The following is a 21577-nucleotide window of genomic DNA, read 5'->3' as shown; positions in this document are numbered from 1 at the left end:
TGCCTAGAGCTCACAAATATTTGAATGCTAAATAAATTAAAAATCTTATCTACTCTAGGAGTTTCAACTGTCACTTTTGTTTCAGATCTCTTCAGGATCCCTATCTCCAGCCCAACCTTACTTCTGAACTCCAAACATATACTGTCAATACAGTTACATTTTTCTACAATACCAATTAGCTTATATGTGATTGGTAAACAGGGGAATGGTATCAATACAACATGTAAGTTGGGTTTGTACATGATTTGTACATGGAGCTGTAACTGTAGAATTATAACTGTCATGAGAAAGGAAAAAACCCCTCAGTATGTAGTCCTTACAGATCTAACGGAACTAAAAAGCATTTGCATCCAAGACTCCTGCTCAAGAAAACATACTCCTAGCCTCGGACAGCTCTGTGCTGGTGTATTTCCTTTTGTCTCTACCTTAACAGCAGCCTCACTGACTCAGAGCTCCATTTTTAACTGCCTGTCTCAATGCCCAGCACAAGCCAGCATCTCAACTCTATTTTGTATATTTCTAATATCCCCTGCAGCAGCATCTAGCCGTGCCAAACTGCCTGCCTGGTCTGTCCAAGTTATTTCCCAAGATATCAATTATTATTCTTGATAGTGTTCTGGTTACAAAACTGTTTAGGTTTTGAGTAGCCTGTTCCAACCCTATTTCCCATAAGCCCTATATCATTAGTGTGCAATCTGCAGGACATGAAGTTTCTCAGGAGCACAAATGTTTTATAGTAGATTCTCTCATAGTACAAATAACTCGAGTATTTCCTCAATCAGCCTATATACCCAAAATCTAGGTTCCTTATCTCTACTAGTAACCCAGAATCAAATCATTGGAGTCATTCATGTCTCTTTCACCCTCTCTCTTCTACACTCAATTATTCCACACATTCTATCAATTTTCCTTATATATTATCTCCCACATCTTTTTCACTACCATCTACCATAACTGAAAGCTTCAGCGCCTCTCATTAGGATGAATTTAACAGTCTTCAAGGGGGTCAACCATCTTCAGGGTGAATGTAACAGTCTTCAAGGTGATCACCATCTTCCAAGCCCACTTCATTCTAAACCAAATTCACTATACAGCAACGACTTTCTAAAAATACAAATCTGACTGTGCTATTTTTCTACTTTAAAACCTTCGATAGCATTTTACTTGCATTCAAGGCTTCAAACCACTGCCCCACTTTATCTCACACTGAATCCTCCATTCACTTTACACTCTACAGAAGTAAACAGCAGTAAACCATACAAACTGTCAAACACAATGCCAGTAATGACAGATACTCAATAAATATTAATTATCACTGTCACAGATCACCTGGTATTAGAGTTAGAATGTCATCTGCCTAACCTTGATTTTAAGTATCTTAAACTCCTTTTCTTCATATTTTTAGAGACAGAGATCAAATCTTGGTTTTACCACTTACTAGCTATGACCTTGAGCAAGTTATTTAGCTTTCTGAGCCTCAATAACATTAGGATAACACCCATGTCATGGGGTTGCTGAAAAGACTAACTGAGATAGCATATGTAGAATGCCTAAAAGAGACATCAATGTTAGCTTTCTTAAAAAGTGTTCACTTAAAAAATAAGCACAAAACTAACTGCTTGCCTTCTTTCTCCCACAACTTGACAGGTAGAGAGTAGCACTCAAAGAAATTGGTTCCAGCCAGGCGTGGTGGATCACACCTGTAATCCCAGCACTTTCGGAGGCTCAGGCAGGTGGTTCACCTGAGGTCAGGAGTTTGAGACCAGCCTGACCAACACGGTGAAACCCCATCTCTACTAAAAATACAAAACTGGCCGGGCATGGTGGCACGTGCCTGTAATCCCAGCTACTTGGGAGGCTGAGGCAGGAGAATCGCTTAAACCCCGGAGGTGGAAGTTGCAGTGAGCCAAGATAGCGCCATTACACTCCAGCCTGGGCAACAAGAGCAAGACTCTGTCTCAAAAAAGGAAAATAAAGAAATTGGTTCAATTACACAATTTATCTTTAGCCTTCTGAGATAAATCCCTAATTCTAAATATTTAGGAGTATCTCTTTCTATATGACTAATTTTAAAACATTATTGATACAGAACGGTACTTTGCCAGATGGTTTACGCTGACACTAATGTGAATTGTTATTAAATTTACTGAAATTGAAAATTTGCCTAGTTCATATGCAAAACTCGTAGTTAGTTAGTTCTAATAGTTAACTATCACAACATACAAATCCAAGTAAAAATAGAGAGCTTTCAATAGTTTATCACAATGAATTCCATAGAAAACAGGGCTATCAGCATACATACCTTAAAAAACCAGTAAAAGATTCTTATTTTTTTTTTGAGACGGAGTCTCACTCTGTTGCCCAGGCTGGAGGGCCGTGGCGTGATTTCGGCTCACTGCAACCTCCGCCTCCTGGGTTCAAGTGATTCTCCTGTCTCAGCCTCCCAAGTAGCTGGGACTACAGGTGCCTGCCACCACGCCCAGCTAATATTTGTATTTTTAGTATAGACGGGGTTTCACCACATTGGCCAGGCTGGTCTTGAACTCCTGACTTTGTGATCTGCCCACCTCGGCCTCCCAAAGTGCTGGGATTACAGGTGTGAGCCACCACACCCAGCAAAAAGATTCTTAAATGTTCATTCAAAGGATTGATCTGATTTGATTTATACCATAGGCTTTCATATTATGGCATTACAAGATAGTCTTTAAAATGAGTAAAAACAGCTAGGCGCAGTAGCTCATACTTGTAATCCCAGCCCTTTGGGAGGCCACTGCGGGAGGATCACTTGAGGCTAGGAGTTCAAGACCAGCCTGGGTATCATAGCAAGACCCTGGGTATCACAGCAAGACCCTGGCTCTACCAAAAAAAAAAAAGTTAAAAACATTAGCCAGGTGGCTGGGCGCAGTGGCTCACACCTGTAATCCCAGCATTTTGGGAGGCCGAGGAGGGTGGATCACAAGGTCAGGAGATCGAGACCATCCTGGCTAACATGGTAAAACCCTGTCTCTACTAAAAATACAAAAAATTAGCTGGGTGGGTGTGGTAGCAGGCGCCTGTAGTCCCAGCTACTCGAGAGGCTGAGGCAGAATAGCTTGAACCCTGGAGGCAGAGTTTGCAGTGAGCCGAGATCGCGCCACTGCACTCCAGCCTGGGCAACAGAGCAAGACTTCATCTCAAAAAATAAAAATAAAAATAAATAAAAACTAGGCCGAGCGCCGTGGCTCACGCCTGTAATCCCAGCACTTTGAAAGGCCAAAGTGGGTAGATCACGAGGTCAGGAGTTGAAGACCAGCCTGATCAACATGGTGAAACCTCGTCTCTACTAAAAATACAAAAATTAGCCGGACATGGTGGCACACACCTGTAATCCCAGCTACTCAGGAGGCTGAAACAGGAGAATCGCTTGAACCCAGGAAGTGGAGGTTGCAGTGAGCCAAGATCACGCCACTGCACTCTAGCCTGGGGGACAGAGCTAGATTCCATCTCAAAAAAAAAACAAAAAAACTAACTAAAAAAACCCAAGTTAATCTTTCCTCAGTTTCCTTTGCCTTTTTCCTTTCTCCCACTGATTTTGACTGATTGTTTTTCCTATTTCAATATGGTTAAAAAAAAAGTTGCAGAGGAGAAAAGAACAGTTTCTTCAATAAGCTGCTGGGACAACTGGACCAACAGCAAAAGAATAAAGTTGGACCCCCTACTTTACATCATATACAAAAATTAACTCAAAATGGATCAAAGTCCTAAATGTAAGAACTAAAACTATAAAATGTAACACATAGGCAGGGCAAGGAAAAAATAAAAATAAATAAATAAATAAAATTTAAAAATTAACACATAGGCATTAATCTCTGTGACCCTGTACAATAGTTTCTTAGATATGACACCAAAAGCACAACCAACCAAAGGAAAATAGATAAATTGGACTGTATCAAAATGAAATGTATTTGTGCTTCAAAGGATACCAAAAAGAAAGTAAAAAGACAAGCCACATAATGGGAGCATAAATTCACAAATCATTATCCAGTAAGGGTCTAATATGTAGAATGCATAAAGAACTCTTACAACCCAACAGTAAAAAGACAAACAGTCCAATTTAAAAATGGGCAAGGTATCTCGATGAATAGACATTTCCCCAAGAAGATATACAAATGTCCAATAAGCAAATGAAAAGATGCTCAATATCATTAGGCATTAGGGAAATGCAAATCCAAATCACAATGAGATACCATTTCATACCCACTAGAATGGCTATAATCAAAAAGACAGACAGTAACAAGTGCTGCAAGTTCAGCAAGCATGTAAAGAATGTACAGCACCTATACACTGTTGATAGGAATGTAAAATGGTGCAACCACTTTAGAAAATACTTCAGCAGTTCCTCAAAAAGTTAAACACAGAGTTACCATAAGACCAAGCAATTTCACTCCAAGAGAGGTAAAAACATATGTCCATGCAAAAATCTGTACAGATATTCACAGCTGCACTATTCATAACAGATGAAAAGTGGAAACAACCCAGAAATTCACCAACTGAGGACTGTATTAACAAAGTGAGGTCTACTCATACAATGGAATATTATTCAGCTATAAAAAGGAATGAAGTACTGATGTGTATGCTACAACATGGATGAACCTTGAAAACATGCTAAATGAAAAAAGCAAGACACAAAAGGCCACATATTGAATGACTGCATTTATATAAAATGTCCAGGATGGGATAAAGACAGAAAATAGATTAGTTGTTGCCAGGGAGCAGGAGAAATGACTGCTATTGGGTACGTGGTTTCTTTTGGTGGTGATGAAAATGTTTGGGAATCAGATAGTACAGCTGCACAACTTTCGGAATATATTTCAAAACCACTGAACTGTACACTTTAAAAGGGTGAATTTTATGGTATAATTGTAACTTACTTAAATAACAAAAGAATAACAGAGGAATAAAAAAGCAGCACAACTAAGGAATGAAGCAGATGTTGCTTTTCTGACCCAACATTTCTGTACACTTACTATGTTTCAGACCTATGCTGGTTGATAGGAACTCAAAGACGAGTAAAACAAAGTTGCTGTATTTTCTTCATGGTCCTTCTCCTTAGCCTACAAATATCTCATTTCTCAAGAGTGTGGCAGCTTTGAAAATGCAAAAACAGCAAGTATAAACCACAGACAACCCAAGAGAATGCAGATATTTACATTATAAACCCTCTCAATTACTCGGAAAAACCGTATTAGGTTTCACTAAATATGGGGGAGGGGAGAGATATGTTTCTAGTATTAGATGTTAAATAACTCATTGTTCCCCAATGCTGACAATGTCATTTTCCAAGAATTATTATTTAAATAGCTTCATTTCACTTAACTGAAAATGTTTTTTATAAATGTTTTTGATAAATCTTTGTTGATTGTATCACTTTGAATGTATTGTTTTTCTCAGTGACTCCCCAAAATAAAATGTGTTCTAACACTCTATTACGATAGCTATATGAAAAAAACTTTTTTTTTTCAGTAAGAACAAGTAACAGGGCAGTTCTCTAAACTAAGAAAGTGTTTGGGTTCTAATAAAATTTTCATACATCAGGGAAAATCTGATTTCCTGACAGCTGCACTTTTATAAAAGAATAGCTACCAAAAATCAGAGTAATGTTTAGACAGAAAATTAGGCTGAATAGTACACTTTAAACATTGCAAGAAAAAAAGGCATGTTCTACTTAATCCAGGATATTAAATATTTTTGATTAATACATTATTTATACTAAATTCCCAAAAGGCAAAACTAAAATCTACATTATTATTACCTTATCTTTGGCCTCAGGCAGTGTGATTTCTCTAGGTTCTAAAAATGGTATTTCTCGAAAAGGTGGAACACATCTGACTATATCTGGTACATAATGTGTATGAAACAATGGCGGCATTGAGTATCTTCGTTCACCTGATAAAGGCACTATCTGGTTAACTACAGTTGGCTCTTGGTGGGGTGAATGGAAACGTTGCCGTTTACCGTCAAGAGGAAGGTTTTTTTCATCGCTTAATCTCCTGAAAACAAGCAATATACCTTAGTAATTAAAGATACAACTTTTTAATAACAAAAAGCAATTAAAAATATATAAATATCATAAGAGATAATGACAATATTATGATTCTTTCAATAAGGTCACATTATTAGCTTTATATGGCTCTTAAAAATATTCACGTTCAGCACAAGAAATGCCTCTCAACACCTTAGAAAAAAATAGTAATAATGCAGACACAAAAAACTACATGTATATACTGAAGTTAGTCTCCCATATTTGAACTACCCCAATGTTTCATCTCAGTAGTGAAAACTTTGTAGGAAAAGTTCTATTTATAGAATTACTAAGAAGAAAAGATCCAAACTATAACATATGGAAGATAAGATTGAGTTCAGTGCTAGTTATAAAAAAGGGCTCTTTGAATATACCTATGTTCTGACTCATCAGCAGGAAAGACCAAATTAAGAGACACTTTTCAATAAAGCTATAAAGACATTGGACAAATGAAGAAATTCGAAAATGAGCTGCAACTCAGATAATATTATTTTATTAATATTAAATTTCTTGGGAATAATCAAGGTATTTTGGTTACATAGAAGAAAAGCCTTGTTTTTCAGGAGGAATAAGTTGACATGTTTTAAGGTAAAATAAAATGGTGTCAACAACTTTATTTTATATAGTTCAGGAAAAAAAGCAGGTGGGCAGAAAAAAAAAGAGAAAGAAATCAAATGCTAAACTTTTAACTCATGAATCTAGGCAAAAGGCATACAGATATTCACTATATTATTATTTAAATTTTTCTGGAGGTTTAAATATTTGCAAAATAAAAAGGGAAAAATCATTAAAGAGTAAATATTTGTTACAAAAAAAGACATTGACTTCATTGCTATATTAAGTTGTTCATGTAGGTAACACTTTATGACACAGAAAATGGTCCAATTCCTTTTAAGCCTGAAAATTCTATGGGTCATAGAAGGTTTTTTTCTTTTTCTTTTTTTTTTTAGACGGAGTCTTCCTCTGTCACCAGGCTGGAGTGCAGTGGCACAATCTCGGCTCACTGCAACCTCTGCCTCCACGGTTCCAGCTATTCTCCTGCCTCAGCCTCCTGAGTAGCTGGGACTACAGGCGCCCGCCACCATGCCCAGCTAATTTTTGTGTTTTTTAGTGGAGATGGGGTTTCACCATGTTGGCCAGGCTGGTCTTGAAATCCTGACCTCAAATGATCCGCCCACCTCGGCCTCCCAAAGCACTGGGATTACAGGCATGAGCCATTGCACCCAGCCCACAGAAGATTTTTTAACACTCCTCTGGGATTATGTCAATTTCTCTCTCCTTGACAGATCTGCAAAATAAGTGGAACCCCTACTCACAGGTAAAGTATACAGTGCTAAATGCTAAAAGTTTATTTAATAATTTTAAACATAAAGTATCTTAGAGCTGTATATGCTGAATATCTTCTAATAAGAATGCCAATTTTAATTTTAAAAATATGTTTAACTACAAATTAATTGGAGATTTTTGTTGTTGTTGTTTGAGACAGAGTCTCACTCTGTCGCCCAGGCTGGAGTGCAGTGGCGCAATCTCGGCTCACCACAAGCTCCACCTCCCAGGTTCATGCCATTCTCCTGCCTCAGTTTCCTGAGTAGCTGGGATTACAGGCACGTGCCACCACACCCGGCTACTTTTTTGTATTTTTAGTAGAGACGGGGTTTCACCGTGTTAGCCAGGACAGTCTCAATCTCCTGACCTCGTGATCCGCCTGCCTTGGCCTCCCAAAGTGCTGGGATTACAGGCGTGAGCCACTGCACCTGGTCTAATAGAGTTTATTTTCATTCTTAATTCACAAATTGGCTCTGAAGGCAATTTCTAAAAAACAAAATCTGAATAAAGTCAATACTATAATTATAGTCAATATATAATAACGAATTATAGTCAATATATAATAATGAATTATTATAAAACTTTTCTCAATGACAATTTCGAAGAACAAACTGTAGTGCTTATAAGCATATGACTCAGAGACATACAACATTTCAAATCCCAGCTATGTCACTTCTGAGTAACTAGTTACTTAACCTTTGTGTGAGTCAGCTTTCTCCTCAACAGGCAAGGGATAATAGTACCTACCTCAGTGTTATGTGATTTAATCAAACCATTAATTGTAAAGGCTTAGAATAATGATTACTACATAATGAGCAATTAATAATTCCTAGTGTTATTATTTTTTTTTACAGCACCTTGTTCACCGATAGTGTTATTTTTTTATGAGACGTAAAGGTTATAGAATGTTTATATAGGTTTTTAAGTAACAGAAGTATCTTTCAAATATTGCCGAATGTTATTTTAACAATCACCTCTCAAGTTCTATTTTGTAATAAATGAATTTCTTTTAATCAAATAGATTAAAATTAATTGACTCCTGACTTGACTATAGGAAGTTTTATGTTACACAGAAATTTTCACTACAATGTTTGTTATCATGGAACCTTACCTGTGTAGGATGCAGATAAATCAAAACATAAAGTTTACTAGAAAGAAAATGTTATAATTATGTCCCCCTAGAAATTCAAAAGCTGAAGTCCTAAGCCCCAGGAGCTCAGAATGTGACTGTATTTGGAGAGAGGACCTCTTAAAAGTTACCTTTACCTAAGTTAAAGTGGGGCCTTTAAGATGAATCTTAATCCAATATGACTGGTGTCCTTAGAAGAGATGAGGACACAGAAAACACAGGGAAACAACCATATTAAGACCCAGTGACAACGCAGTCTTCTACAAGGCAAGAAAAGAAGCCTCAGAAGAAACCAATCCTGCCAACACCTTGATCTAGCCTCCAGAATTGTAAGAAAATAAATTTCTGTTGTGTAAGCCACCCAATGTGTGGTACGTACGTTGTTACGGCAACCCTACCCTAGCAAATGAATACAGAAGGCCATCTCATTTAGTTAAAAAATCTCAATTAAAAAGTGGTTTTCTGAGGAAACTTAGCTTTATTCTAGAAAAAGAAAACCTGGAATATAGAAAAGGGAAGATCTCATGTAGGGCAGAAACAAACATACAATAAAGCAGAAACAAATCAACAAAAGAACCCCTAAAATTTTTAAATGCAAAAAATGTTAAAATTCCATGACTGATCTGATCGTACAGGTCCCGGAAAACAAAACACAGGGCATAGGGTCCATACAACATTAATTCAAGATACACTGTTACAGAGTTCTCAGAAACGCAAAAATATTCTTTTAAAATAATTAAGAAGTACTTACTTCCTTCCTCGAAATAATGGGGAAGCTGAGGTCTGTATTGGACTGACATTTCCATATGTCAGCTGCTGTAATGACACAGCTCTAGACAAGCTATCAAAATCAAAGAAAAGAACAGTAATAATATACACATTTTTTCTTTAAAAACAAAACCAATCTCTTTAAAAAAATTAAATACTTCCCTATCAAAAAAAAAAAAGTGACGACATATTCTCCGCGTTCGAAAGTTTCATACAAAAAGGGCTTATGTCAAATAGAAAATGAAATTTACCAACAACATGGGCCAAAATATCACCATACTTACTCTGCATTCTGAAAGTTGAATTGTGCATCTATAAGCTGCTGGTGTGAATAAACAGTAGGTGACAGGGTAAAGAAGTTATTATGTTGTTGATGATTTGGAGTGAAGGGTGGGCGACCCAAAATTGAGTTTGGGAACATGCTCTTGTTCACTGGAAGTGAACATGTATTCTTCTACCTAGGATAATTTTAAAAGACAATATTAAATTATTATAGTTTAAAGATACTAAACACTTCTATTATCCAGTAACTTAAAACAATTAGTTATCAAGTTACAAATTTTATTTGCAAAGTTAAATAGGTCTCCTAAGTGCCACTGTAGGTAACAAAAGGAAACAAACAATAAATTCTAAATCTAAGATTAGCATTATTCAGATGCAAGGTACATGCACATTTCTAATTTTCTGATGAATTTACCCTACTACATTTACCCTCATATCAAAAAATCTTTTAGAAAATCAAGTTATCACCTGACATTAATAAAATCCCACAGATTCTTACATTTATTCTCAATCTAATTTATACAAAGGTATAAACCATCACATGACATCCTGATTCCTAGAATTTGGTTCTTACAGGTCCGATCAAATACGGAATGGATTTTATATTGTCTTAACAATTTATAAAATTCTGAGATTCCCCTCAAAGTCTACATAATTTATATAAAAGATTTCCAATAAAAGAGGGCTCTGTTCCATAGGAATAGGGAAAAACTATACAAAGCAATCAGAATCCTTCACTGATCCAGGGAGGAAAGTAGATATTTATTCTTTGCAATGACTCATACAATAAGGTTGTAGTCTTACAAAGGATTGGATAAGGTAATAAACTGAAAACGAGTATCAGGTAAAGTCTACAAAGAAAAATAGGACCCCTCAACCCACTTTCTCAAAGCAAGCAATTAGAAAACTCTTTTATGAAAAAACAAGATGACAGAGAAACTATGTAACATAGTAACAAGAGAACCTGTAACATAATAATACTTGGGAATGCATCAAGAAAATGTCAAGCTAGCTACCTAATCAACTTAACATGAAGCCTACTAGTTGACAGGCCCTACCCACACATTTTTAGAGTTTCTAATTAGACTCCTGATATTTTCACTTAAAATAGGCATCCATGGATCACCAGAAGAAAAATAAAACCTGGGAATAAACAGAAACAATGTCAGGAACAAATGAACACTCAAAAAAAAAAAAATCTCAGATTAATGAAAAGACATTGTATATATAAAACAAGAATATGCTATTTAAAAAGAAAGGGGCCAGGTGCGGTGGCTCACACCTACAATCCCAGCACTCTGGGAGGCAGAGGTGGGAGGATTACTTGAGCTCAGGAATTCAAGATTAGCCTGGGCAACAAAGTAAGACCCTGTCTCTATAAAAAATCAAAGAAATTAGCCAGGCACAGTAGTGTGTGCCTATGGTCCCAGTTACACAGGAGGCTGAGGTGGGAGGACTGCTTGAGTCCAGGAGGTCAAGGCTGTAGTGAACCATGTTCATGCCACTGCATTCCAGGCTGGGTGACAGGGCAAGACCCTATCTCAAAAAAATAAAATAAAAAGGCTGTGGGAAATTATAAAATTGAAAGCAGAACTATCCAGAAGAAAGTTAAAAGGTAACTTTGAGGAAATGTATTAGAAAGAACAAAAAGGAAAAGTTGGTAGGGGCAGGAAGGAGGCAAGACAATAGAAGAGAAAACAGAAGACTATTAAACTATGTAATCTAACATAACAGAAGGTCCAGGAAGAACAGAAAAAAACACAGGACATCACCTAACAAATAAAACAAAAAAATGCCAAAGACTGAAAGACACCAATCCTCAGATTGAAAGGACCTAAAGAGTACAAAGCACAGTAAAAAAGTTACATGTCAAGGTATATTATACTGAAGTTTCCGAATATTACACACAAAAAAAGTAGTTTATAAAATATTCCAGAAGGAGAAAACGGTATAAACAAAGGGCAAGCAATCAAAATGGCTTTGGACTTCTCAATAGCACAGGACATGGACTCATGACTTCAAATCTCTGATGGAACTGCTCTCAGGCTGAAATTCTATACCTAGCTGTACTATCAAATGCAAGGGCAACTAGAAACATTCTTAGGTAAGTTATCAAAAAAGAAAACGAAAACCTGGAATCCAGAAAAAGGGAGATCTGATGTAGGGCAGAAACAAAGTAAATGCCCCAAGATGACAGTGTTGGGAAACTAACAGTTCAAATTAGAATAGCAGGATGCAGGGCTTCAAGAAGATATCTAAGTTAAAAAAAAAAAAAAAAAAAATCAACTGGTAGATTACCTGCTGTATTTGACCATAGAGAAAAGTTCTGTTAACAGAGTAGAAATAATTTTAGAAATACAGAAAAGTAGCTAGTTAAAAATAAATTACCAAAGAAAAAAACACTCAATAGGTAATATAAAAAAGGCAATATAATCATAGTTACCTACCTGATTCTTACAATAAAGATTGAATATACTGATTTTTTTAAACTGAGCTACCATATAAAATTTATTATATATTTATTTATATATGACATTATATTATACATTTGTGTTTATATATCACAAGTTTTATATGGAGGATGACAGAGGGTACAAAAAGTGCTAAATCCTCATTTGCAGTAAATATAAATCAAAAGAATGAAGTATAGAAGCTTTACTTTACTTTTCTTTTTTTTTTAAACAACAGAGAAAAATAAAACTAGGTAGCCAGAAGAATCGAAATAGTCGCCTCTGGGGATTGTGACTAGGAGGGCTGGAAAAAACTATAAGAGACAACAGGGAAGAGAAAGAAAGATCTGGGAATAAATAAATAAATCCCTCACAAACATTGTTCCTTGTTTTTTCAATTCCATAAGATTAAAATTCCCTAGGTTGGCCACAGATAACAAGGCTCACCAGTCCAGGGTTCATAACAGCTTGTGGACAAAATTCTATGAACCACCATCGGACCTCATCCCAAATGCCTGACTCTAATTTGGACCAGAGACAAGGTTAACCTCCAGAAAACAAGTCTGTCAACTTTTTTAGCAGACCCTTATGTCTTTTTATAAGAGATTTTAAAAAAAGAAAATAATCCTATCATATTTCCTCACCTGTACACCCTAGCTTCTTCAGAGGAAATGGACAAGTATCTCGAACTAAGCAGCATTCCAGGGAATCCCCTAGTAAAAATACATACAATAATCCTGGGCTGGGCAGTTGCTCACCCCTATAATCCCAGAACTTTGGGAGGCTGAGGCAGGCAGATTGTTTGAGCCCAGGAGTTAGAGACCAGCCTGGACAACATGATAAAATCTCATCTCTACAACAAATACAAAAATTAGGCCGCACGCAGTGGCACACACCTATAATCCCAGCATTTTGGGAGGCCGAAGCAGATGGATCACCCAAGATCAGAAGTTCACGACCAGCCTGACTAACATGGTGAAATCCCTACTAAATACAAAAAAAATCAGCCAGGCGTGGTGGCACATGCCTGTAATCCCAGCTACTTGGGAGGTTGAGACAGGAGAATCGCTTGTACCTGGGAGGCGGAGGTTGCAGCGAACCAAGATCGCACAATTGCCCTCCAGCCTGGGCAACAAGAGCAAAACTCCGTCTCAAAAAAAAAAAAAAAAAATTAGGCCAGGTGCAGTGGCTCATGCCTATAATTCCAACACTTTGGGAGGACAAGGTGGGCAGATCACCTGAGGTCAGGAGTTTGAGAACAGCCTGGGCAACATGGCAAAACCCGTCTCTACTAAAAATACAAAATTAGCTAGCATGGTGGCAGGCACCTGTAATCCCAGGTACTTGGGAGGCTGAGGCAGGGGAATCGCTTAAACCCGGCAGGAAGAGGTCACAGTGAGCGGAGATCACACCACTGCACTCCAGCCTAGGTGAAAGAATGAGACTTCGTCTCAAAAAAAAAAAAAAAAAAAAAACAAGACACAACAAAAATTAGCCAGGTGTGGTAGTGTGCATCTGAAGTCCCAGCTATTCCGGAGGCTGGGGTGTGAGGATCGCTTAAGCCAGGGAGACGCAGGTTGGAGTGAGCCAAGGAGACTGTGCCACTGCACTCCAGCCTGGTCAACGGCTGGAGTTTTGAAACCCTGTCTCAAAAACAAAAAAAAAAGAAAAAAGAAAAATATTGGATTGCCAGATTCAAGATGGGCAACGAACACTTTTCATCCTTTGCTCAGGCTCACACTCTTTCTTGGCCTTTTTTAACCCTGGTTCCCTAACCTAATTTCCCATAAAACATAGGATCCTACTTCATAGGATTTATAAGAAAATGCTATTAAACACAATTCACTGTAACAAATTTTGCTTTATAGACACCTGTTTATACCTATAAAAACATGCTGTTTTTCCTCTATAACTGAATAAGGTCCATGTATATTAAGATTTGAAGATCCAAAATGACATTAAGAGCCCCAGACCGCACCTTGTTTCCATCCTATACACAGCCAAAACCAAACTAAGAATAAATCTAAAGATGTCTTGTGGCCCAGAACTACTCTACAAAGTTAATGATCAAATTATCCCCAGCTTAAAAACTTAGAATGAGTCCACAGCCAGATGTTTACTCTGGGGCAGAAATCTAGTTCAGCCTATCCCAAATTCCCAGAAATATATCAAGCTCTGGAGCCCCTGCAAAACAAAGCATCTGTCAGCCTCTCCTCAGTATGAATTTTGGCCCTCAAGTCAGGCTCTTAACGAAGGTAGACTTCAAGTCGGGGAAAATCATTCTGAGGCACTCATTCTATGTTCATCAATATAGGTATTCTGAAAGACATCTAGAGTTAAAGAAGTAAATGAAACGCCCATGAATTTCTATTCCTTTTTTCTAATATATTTCACATTGATTTTGATGAAAATAAAAATGACATCAAAACAATTATCTATCATAAACAACATAATCATTTTTTAAACAGAATGTAGTTTCACAAAATAAAATACAGTAAAACTATTACTATAACAGAAATAAGGGGACCTCCACAAAATTTCAAATCTTCATTTTCTTCATACTCTGAATGAAAGGTTTCCTCAGTAAGTAGGGATTCGTTATATAAAACATTACTCCACATTAACTGTGGTCTTCTACCATCTTCCATGTGACAAATTTTATGAGAGATACATAAAATCCAGATATTGGCAATATCCAATTTTCCTTACCTTAAAAGTTATCAGTTCCACAATCTGTACTTGACCATAAAATAGTATACTGTATTTGCCTTATGGAGAAAACCTTAAAGACTGTTTCCTAAGGTGGACCCAATGGGAGATTACACAGGTTTACGTGAAACAAGGCAGTAAAAGAGTAGATTAATTCCACCGGGCACCGTGGCTCACACCTGTAATCCCAGCATTTGGGGAGGTCGAGGCGGATGGATCAACCTGAGGTCAGGTGTTTGAGACCAGCCTGGCCAACATGGTGAAACCCCGTCTCTACCACAAAATACAAAAATCAGCTGGGCATGGTGGTGGTCACCTATAATCCCAGCTACTTGGCAGGCTGAGGCAGGAAAATCACTTGAACCCAGGAGGCGGAGGCTGCAGTGAGCCGAGATCGTGCCACTGCACTCCAGCCTGGGTGACAAGATCAAGACTCCATCTTAAAAAAAAAAAAAAAAAAAAGTAGATTAATTCGTAGTAATTTCTAGTGATAAAGTATTTGGTCCTGTAATTTGCAACCTGGAATTTCTGTCCTCAACTTGACCTCTCCTCCAACAAATTAGAGAACACTCAAGGTTATATATAATTCCTTCATTAGATTCTTTGAAAAGCAGAATATACCTAGTATAAAAACCAGAACTGTACTGGCTAAACCAAGATACTGTCCATTTTGTACAAATATCTTTGATCCCTCAAACCCACTTCTTTTCTCCACAATACGAAAAATCCAATTCCTAAATCCTACCAACCCACTGTGAAAACCACTTCCAGGTTTTGAACAGGATATTCCCTTTGGCTAAGAATTGAATTACACCCAAGTCTTCAAAAAATAATCTAGTCACATGGCTCCAAACGGGCATTTCTTAAACAACTCATAAATGGCCTGTTTCACAAGGAGGCTGTTACAAGACATTTTCAGGCATAATTAACAGGCATAATTAGGGCTATTCACACCAACAAAGTAACGTCACTATTACTGGCTATTAATCAGTATAAATTAATAGCCTTATGGCTGTTAATCAGTACGTGTTGGAAGCCTTGTGGTACTGAACCATACAATATGAAGATATTTACAAAAGTTAAGTATGTTACCTGTAATATAAAAACACAGATTTAGTGATCAGTTACAATCTCTCTCCTCACAAAATCATACACTGCACATCTGTTATTAAGATTGTTTTACAGTTTCCCTTTGTTTCTTCTCTGTTCACCCTAATGAAAAACATCTGCTATTTTAAACAAAGAGTTGAAAGAGATAAGACAAGTAATTTAGAGAATCCATAAGTTGTGAGACACATAAGCCTTTCGTGTTCTCACCTTGAGACACGAAAAGCCTTTCTACAAAGGCTGAACAAGAACGTACACAACTAACAGTCTTAACCTGTGCATTTTCCTATAAGTGAAAAGCTGAGGCAATTTCATGCCATTTAATTAAGCCTTAAAAGATAAACGCCTTTTAAATTTTTTAATTAATCCAGCTATTTACCTTAGTTCTTTACCACCCTTTGAAACACCATGCAGGGGTCCCAAGACTATCTTCCTCTTTTGGTCCTGGAGTGGTGGACGAGGGAGTACGCGAGAACGAGAAAAACCAGTAAGCAAAGTAAGCGGTCCTAAGATTCTTCAAAATGTACAAGCAGCCCAGGGGCCGCCCATAAACTTGGAATAACCAAGAGATACTGCCGGAACCTCCCACTCAAAACAAAACGCTACCGTTTCGGAAAAAGTTTCCCGCGCCCCGCCCCCGACCTGGGCCTACACCGCTGCGTTCCTCTCCGAAACCCCCTAAACTCACAGGTGTCCTCCGGGAAGGACTAAGCAGGGCCTACCCGCACTGCCCGCTCAGAAGTTCCAAGGCCCGAGCTGGGACGGCTGGGCGTACTCGGTCGTAGCTTTCTCTCGAACCAAAGGAGGTAGTGGTGGCCCGTGGGGCAGCTAGGCCCAGCTCCGACCCTGCCTGCGATCTAACCCCCGGCACGGCTGCCAGGGGAGGAGTAACACAATAAAAGATAGGAGCCGCAAGGATTTAGAAGGTTGGGGGCGGTGGCAAAAAGCGGAAGACCAAAAAGTCGCAGAAAAAGCGGCGTAGAGTACCCTGTCAAAGACACCCGGAAGATCGACGTGACCCCGGATGAGAATAGGCTGCGGGGAGCGAGAGGTCACACTTCCGGTAACGCCCTCCCTCCCGCCTTCTATGAGCGCTTTGCGTGAATGCGCAGGCGCAAGACAGCTGGACTTGGAAGGAGGTGGTTTCTTAACTGCTGCCAGCACCAGTTGGGAGAGGGTTAGGGCTGTACTAGGAGGACAGGGGAGCAGGCAGTCGCCGGAGGGCCACTTCTGGGCCCCTTGTGTGAACTCACGTGCAGCTGTTCTAACTCTAACGTTTTCCGTGGGTCCTTCATGTGTTGGCGGAGTGACTTGTCCCCAAAGAAGCCTTTCTTTAAGCAATGCTCCTCTACTCTTCTGCCCCGGAGCAACATTAAGCTTTATCTGTTTTTTTGCCCCTGCAGTAACCTGAGAGCTTCTTTGGAAGGAAAATGCTTCCTTTGGCCCAACGCGGTGGCCCACGCCTGTAATCCTAGCACTTTGACCGGCCGAGGCGGGCGGATCACCAGGTCAGGAGTTCGAGACCAGCCTGGCCAACATCGTGAAACCCCATCTTTACTAAAAGTACAAAAATTAGCTGGCATGGTGGCGCGCGCCTGTAATCCCAGCTACTCAGGAGGCCGAGGCTGGAGAGTCGCTTGAACCCGGGAGGCGGAGGTTGCAGTGAGCCGAGATCGAGCCACTGCACTCCATCCTGGGCGACAGAGCGAGACTCGGTCTCAAAAAAAAAAAAATGCTTTCGTTTCTCTCTAAAACCCTGCCCATAGTAATAGCTGGCATTCACTAATTCAACCAATATTTATTGATACCGCCTCTTGAGTGAGCTTTAATAGTTTGTAGAAATGTCTAAATTGTTTAATAATGCAAATCTGTTAGCTGTATTCCTTTATTGTCCACTTAATGTCTATAAAATCTGACCCCTCCGGTTCTGAAATTGGTAATTTGTGTGTCATCTTTTTTTCTGATCGACATGGCGAGGGGTTTCTCGATTTTACGGATCTCAAATCTCAAAGCCCGTTTTTGCTTTCTTGGATTTTCTCTACTGGTTTTCTGTTTTCTATTTTATTGATTTCTGCTCTTATGTTTATTGTTTCCTTTATTCTGCTATTTTTTAATTTTTTAATTTATTGTTTTGTTTCTCTAGTTTCTTAACTCAGAAACTGATGACCACTAATTTTAGATGTCTCTTGTTTCTACAGGCATTTGGTGTGATAAGTGTCCCTCTATACTGTTTTAGCTACATCCCACATATTTTGATATATTGTATTTTCATTTTCCTTCATTTCAAAATACTTTGTAATTTCCCTATTGCTTTCTTTTTTTGACCATGGGTTTCTTGTGTTTTTCGTAAGTGGAGGAGTTTTCCAGATAGCTGCCTGTTACTGATTTCTGATTTAATCCCATTGTGATCAGAGAAGATGCTTCGTACAATACTAATAATTTTAAACTTATTGACACTTGTTCTGTGGCCCAGAGTATAGTCTGTCTTGCATTTGAAATGAATGTGTTTTTTGCACATGGATGGAGTGTTCTATAAATGTCAGTCATGTCAAGTTGGTTGATATTAGTGTTCAACTCTATATCCTTTCTGATTTACTGTCTACTTACTCTACTAATTATTGAGAGTATTAAAATTTCTGACTATTACTGGTTTTTTTCAATTGTAATTCTATCAATTTCTGCTTCATGTACTTTGAAACTCTGCTATTAGTTGCATAAACATAGTTACTCTCTTATTTGTATGAATTTATCCTTTACGAAAGTTTCATCATTGTGAAATTATCCACTTTACAAATGACCCTCCTCTTTCCTGACAATGTTCTTTGCTCTGAAGTATATTTTGTCTGATAGTATTACAGCCACTTAGGCTTTCTTTTGTATGGTTTTAACACGGTATATATAAGAAAAACATAATTCCAATTCTAGATAAAGTCCTCCAGAAAATCGAAGAGGAGGGAATACTTCCCAGCTTATTCTATGGGGCCAGCATTAAACTAATACCCAAACTCTAGATATTAAACAAGTATACTGTGGACCAGTATCTCTCATAAGCATAATATGCACAATTCTAGTCACTTTTATTTCACAGTATATAAAAAAAGAATACATTATAGCCAAACAGAGGTTTATCCTAGGAATGCGAGGTTGAATTAGCATTGTATTGACCATAAAAGAGTATACTGGTACTTGTCTTATGGAGAAAACCTTAAAGACTGTTTCCTAAGGTGGACCAATGGGAAATTACACAAGTTTACATGAGACGAGGCAGTAAAAGAGTAGATTATATTAGAAAAAAAGATATATAAATATGTAAAAAATATATTTAAAAAGATAATACATTATAGGCCCAAACAGGGGCTTATCCTAGGAATGCAAGGTTGAATTAGCATTGGTAAATCAAGCAATATTTACAGACTGAAAAAGAAAAACCATTTGATAATCTCAATACATGCAGCAAATGCATTGGACAAAATCCAATATCCATTCCTAAGATTACAAGGAAACTTCCTCAACTTAATAGAGAGTGTCTATAAAAAGCATCACACTTAATGGTGAAGAACAACGCTTTCACCTTAAGATCAGGAACAAGGCAAGGATTTCTGCTCTGACAACTTTTGTTCAATATTGTACTGGGGATTCTAGCCTGTGCAATAAGGCAAGGAAAAAAAAAAGGCATTCAAATTAGAAAAGAAGAAGTAAAACTGGTTTTATTTGTAGGTGACATGTTGAAAACTCTGGCACAAGATCTACAAAAAACTATCAGATCAAATAAATGACCAAAACTACAGGTCATAAAATCAATATGCAAATGTCAATTGCATTTGTAGTACACTAGCAATGAACAATCTGAAATTAAAATTTAAAATACCATTTACAACAGCATCAGAAATACTTGAGGCAGGCATGGTGGCATGCACCTGTAGTCCCAGCTACTCGAGAGGCTGAGGCAGAGGATCACTTGAGCCCAGGAGTATGATGGCATCATCATAGCACACTACAGCCCCAGAAAGAGAATGGAAAGACAAGCCAAAAACTGAAGCAGCTATTTGCAAATCATGTATCTGATAAGAATGTGTCTGTATGTGGTTTTGTTTTGTTTTGTTTTTGAGACAGGGCCTCGCTGTGTCTCAGTAGAGCTGGAGTATAGTGGCATGCTCATGACTCACTGCTACCTCAACCTCCCAGGCTCAAGTGATCCTCCCACCTCAGCTTCCTTAGTAGCTAGGACTACAGGTGTGCAGCACCATGCCTGATTAATTATCGTATTTGTTACAGAGAATGGCGTTTCCCCATGTTGCGCAGGCTGGTCTCGAATTCCTTGGCTCAAGCAATCCACCTGCCTCAGCCTTTCTAAGTGCTGGGATTACAGGTGTGAGCCACCATTCCGGACACTGGTAAAGAATTTGTATCCAGGCCGGGCGAGGTGGCTTACGCCTGTAATCCCAGCACTTTGGGAGGCCGAGGCGGGTGGATCACAAGGTCAGGAGTTCGAGACTAGCCTCACCAATATGGTGAAACCCCGTCTCTACTAAAAGTACAAAAATTAGCCTGGCATGGTGGCAGGCACCTGTAGTCCCAGCTACTCAGGAGGCTGAAGCAGGAGAATCGCTTGAACCCGGGAGGCAGAGGTTGCAGTGAGCCAAGATCACACCATTGCACTCCAGCCTGGGTGACAGGGCAAGACTCCATCTCAAAAAAAAAAAAAAAAAAAAAAGAATTTATATCCAGAGTGTCTACTTTCTGAACTCTCATACCTCAATAATAACTCAAAAAACAAATGGGCAAAAGGTTTGAAGAGACACTTCATCAAAGAAGCCATATATGGATGACAATAAAGGCATGAAAAGATATGCAGCATCATTAGTCATTAGAGAAATACAGATTAAGAGAAAAATACAAATTAAGACCTCAACAACATACCCTACCTATTTAATGGTAAATTCCAAAAGACTAGTCATACCAAGAATTTGTCAGAACATAGAGCAACTGAAATTCATACACTACTATTGGGAATGTGAAATGGTACAACCACTTTGGAAAAAACTTAGGAAGTTTCTTAAAAGGGTAAGCATATGTTTGTTTGCATGTGATTCAGCCATTCCATCCCTAGGTATTTGCTCAAAAGAAATGAAAGCACATGTCCACAGAAGGACTTGCACACAAATGTTCATAGCAACTGTATTTGTAATTGCCTATAATCCCAACCCTTTGGGAGACCAAGGCAGGAGGATTGCTTGACGCCAGGAGTTGGAGACCAGCCTGAGCAACATGGTGAAACACTGTTTCTACTAAAAATAAATAGCAATCTCAGCTACTAGGGAGGTTGAAGAAGGACAATCGTGTGAGCTTGGGAGGTGGAGGCTGCAGTCAGCTATGATCACACCACTGCACTCCAACCTGGATGACACAACAAGACCCTGTCTCAAAAAAAAAAAAAAAAAAAAAAAAAATCCAACAATTTGGAACACAAATACCCATTAACAGGCAAATGGGCTGAGAGTGGTCACACCTGTAACCTGAGCACATTGAGAAGCCAAGGTGGGAGGATTGCTTGAGGCCAGGAGTTGGAGACCGGCCTGGCAACATAGTAAGACCCCCATTCTACAAAAAAAATTAAAAATTTTGCCAGGCATGGTGGTATGTGCCTATACCAGGAGTATCCAATCTTTTGGCTTCCGTAGGTCACACTGGAAGAATTGTCTTGGGCTACACATAAAATACAATAGCTGATGAGTTCAAAAAAAC

General features: G+C 38.4%; 1 protein-coding gene across 15 annotated transcripts in view; it reads right to left on the bottom strand.

Moving 5' to 3' along the window:
- TENT2 (terminal nucleotidyltransferase 2) overlaps positions 1–16858 on the bottom strand; it is a 73718-nt gene extending 56860 nt beyond the window's left edge. For 6 of the 15 annotated variants that reach the window (XR_012413765.1, XR_012413766.1, XM_005557252.4 and 3 more), the window contains exons 1-5: positions 16555–16858; positions 16212–16276; positions 9569–9742; positions 9268–9357; positions 5792–6029 (exon numbers count right to left, since the gene is read on the bottom strand). Coding sequence is in view for 12 of the 15 variants with exons in the window: in XM_005557252.4 (XP_005557309.2) it covers positions 5792–6029; positions 9268–9357; positions 9569–9705 (465 nt within the window). In the remaining 3 variants the exon portion in view is untranslated. Of the gene's footprint in view, positions 1–5791; positions 6030–9267; positions 9358–9568; positions 9743–16211; positions 16407–16520 lie in introns of those variants that run through there. The other 9 variants (XR_012413767.1, XM_005557254.4, XM_045393933.2 and 6 more) reach the window with 4 other exon arrangements.
- Between the last annotated feature and the right edge of the window lie 4719 nt (positions 16859–21577).

The sequence above is a fragment of the Macaca fascicularis genome, chromosome 6, assembly GCF_037993035.2.
Source record: "Macaca fascicularis isolate 582-1 chromosome 6, T2T-MFA8v1.1".
Taxonomy (NCBI): domain Eukaryota; kingdom Metazoa; phylum Chordata; class Mammalia; order Primates; family Cercopithecidae; genus Macaca; species Macaca fascicularis.
The sequence above is the reverse complement of the archived record's forward strand: the minus strand, read 5'-3'. Positions and strand labels throughout refer to the sequence as shown.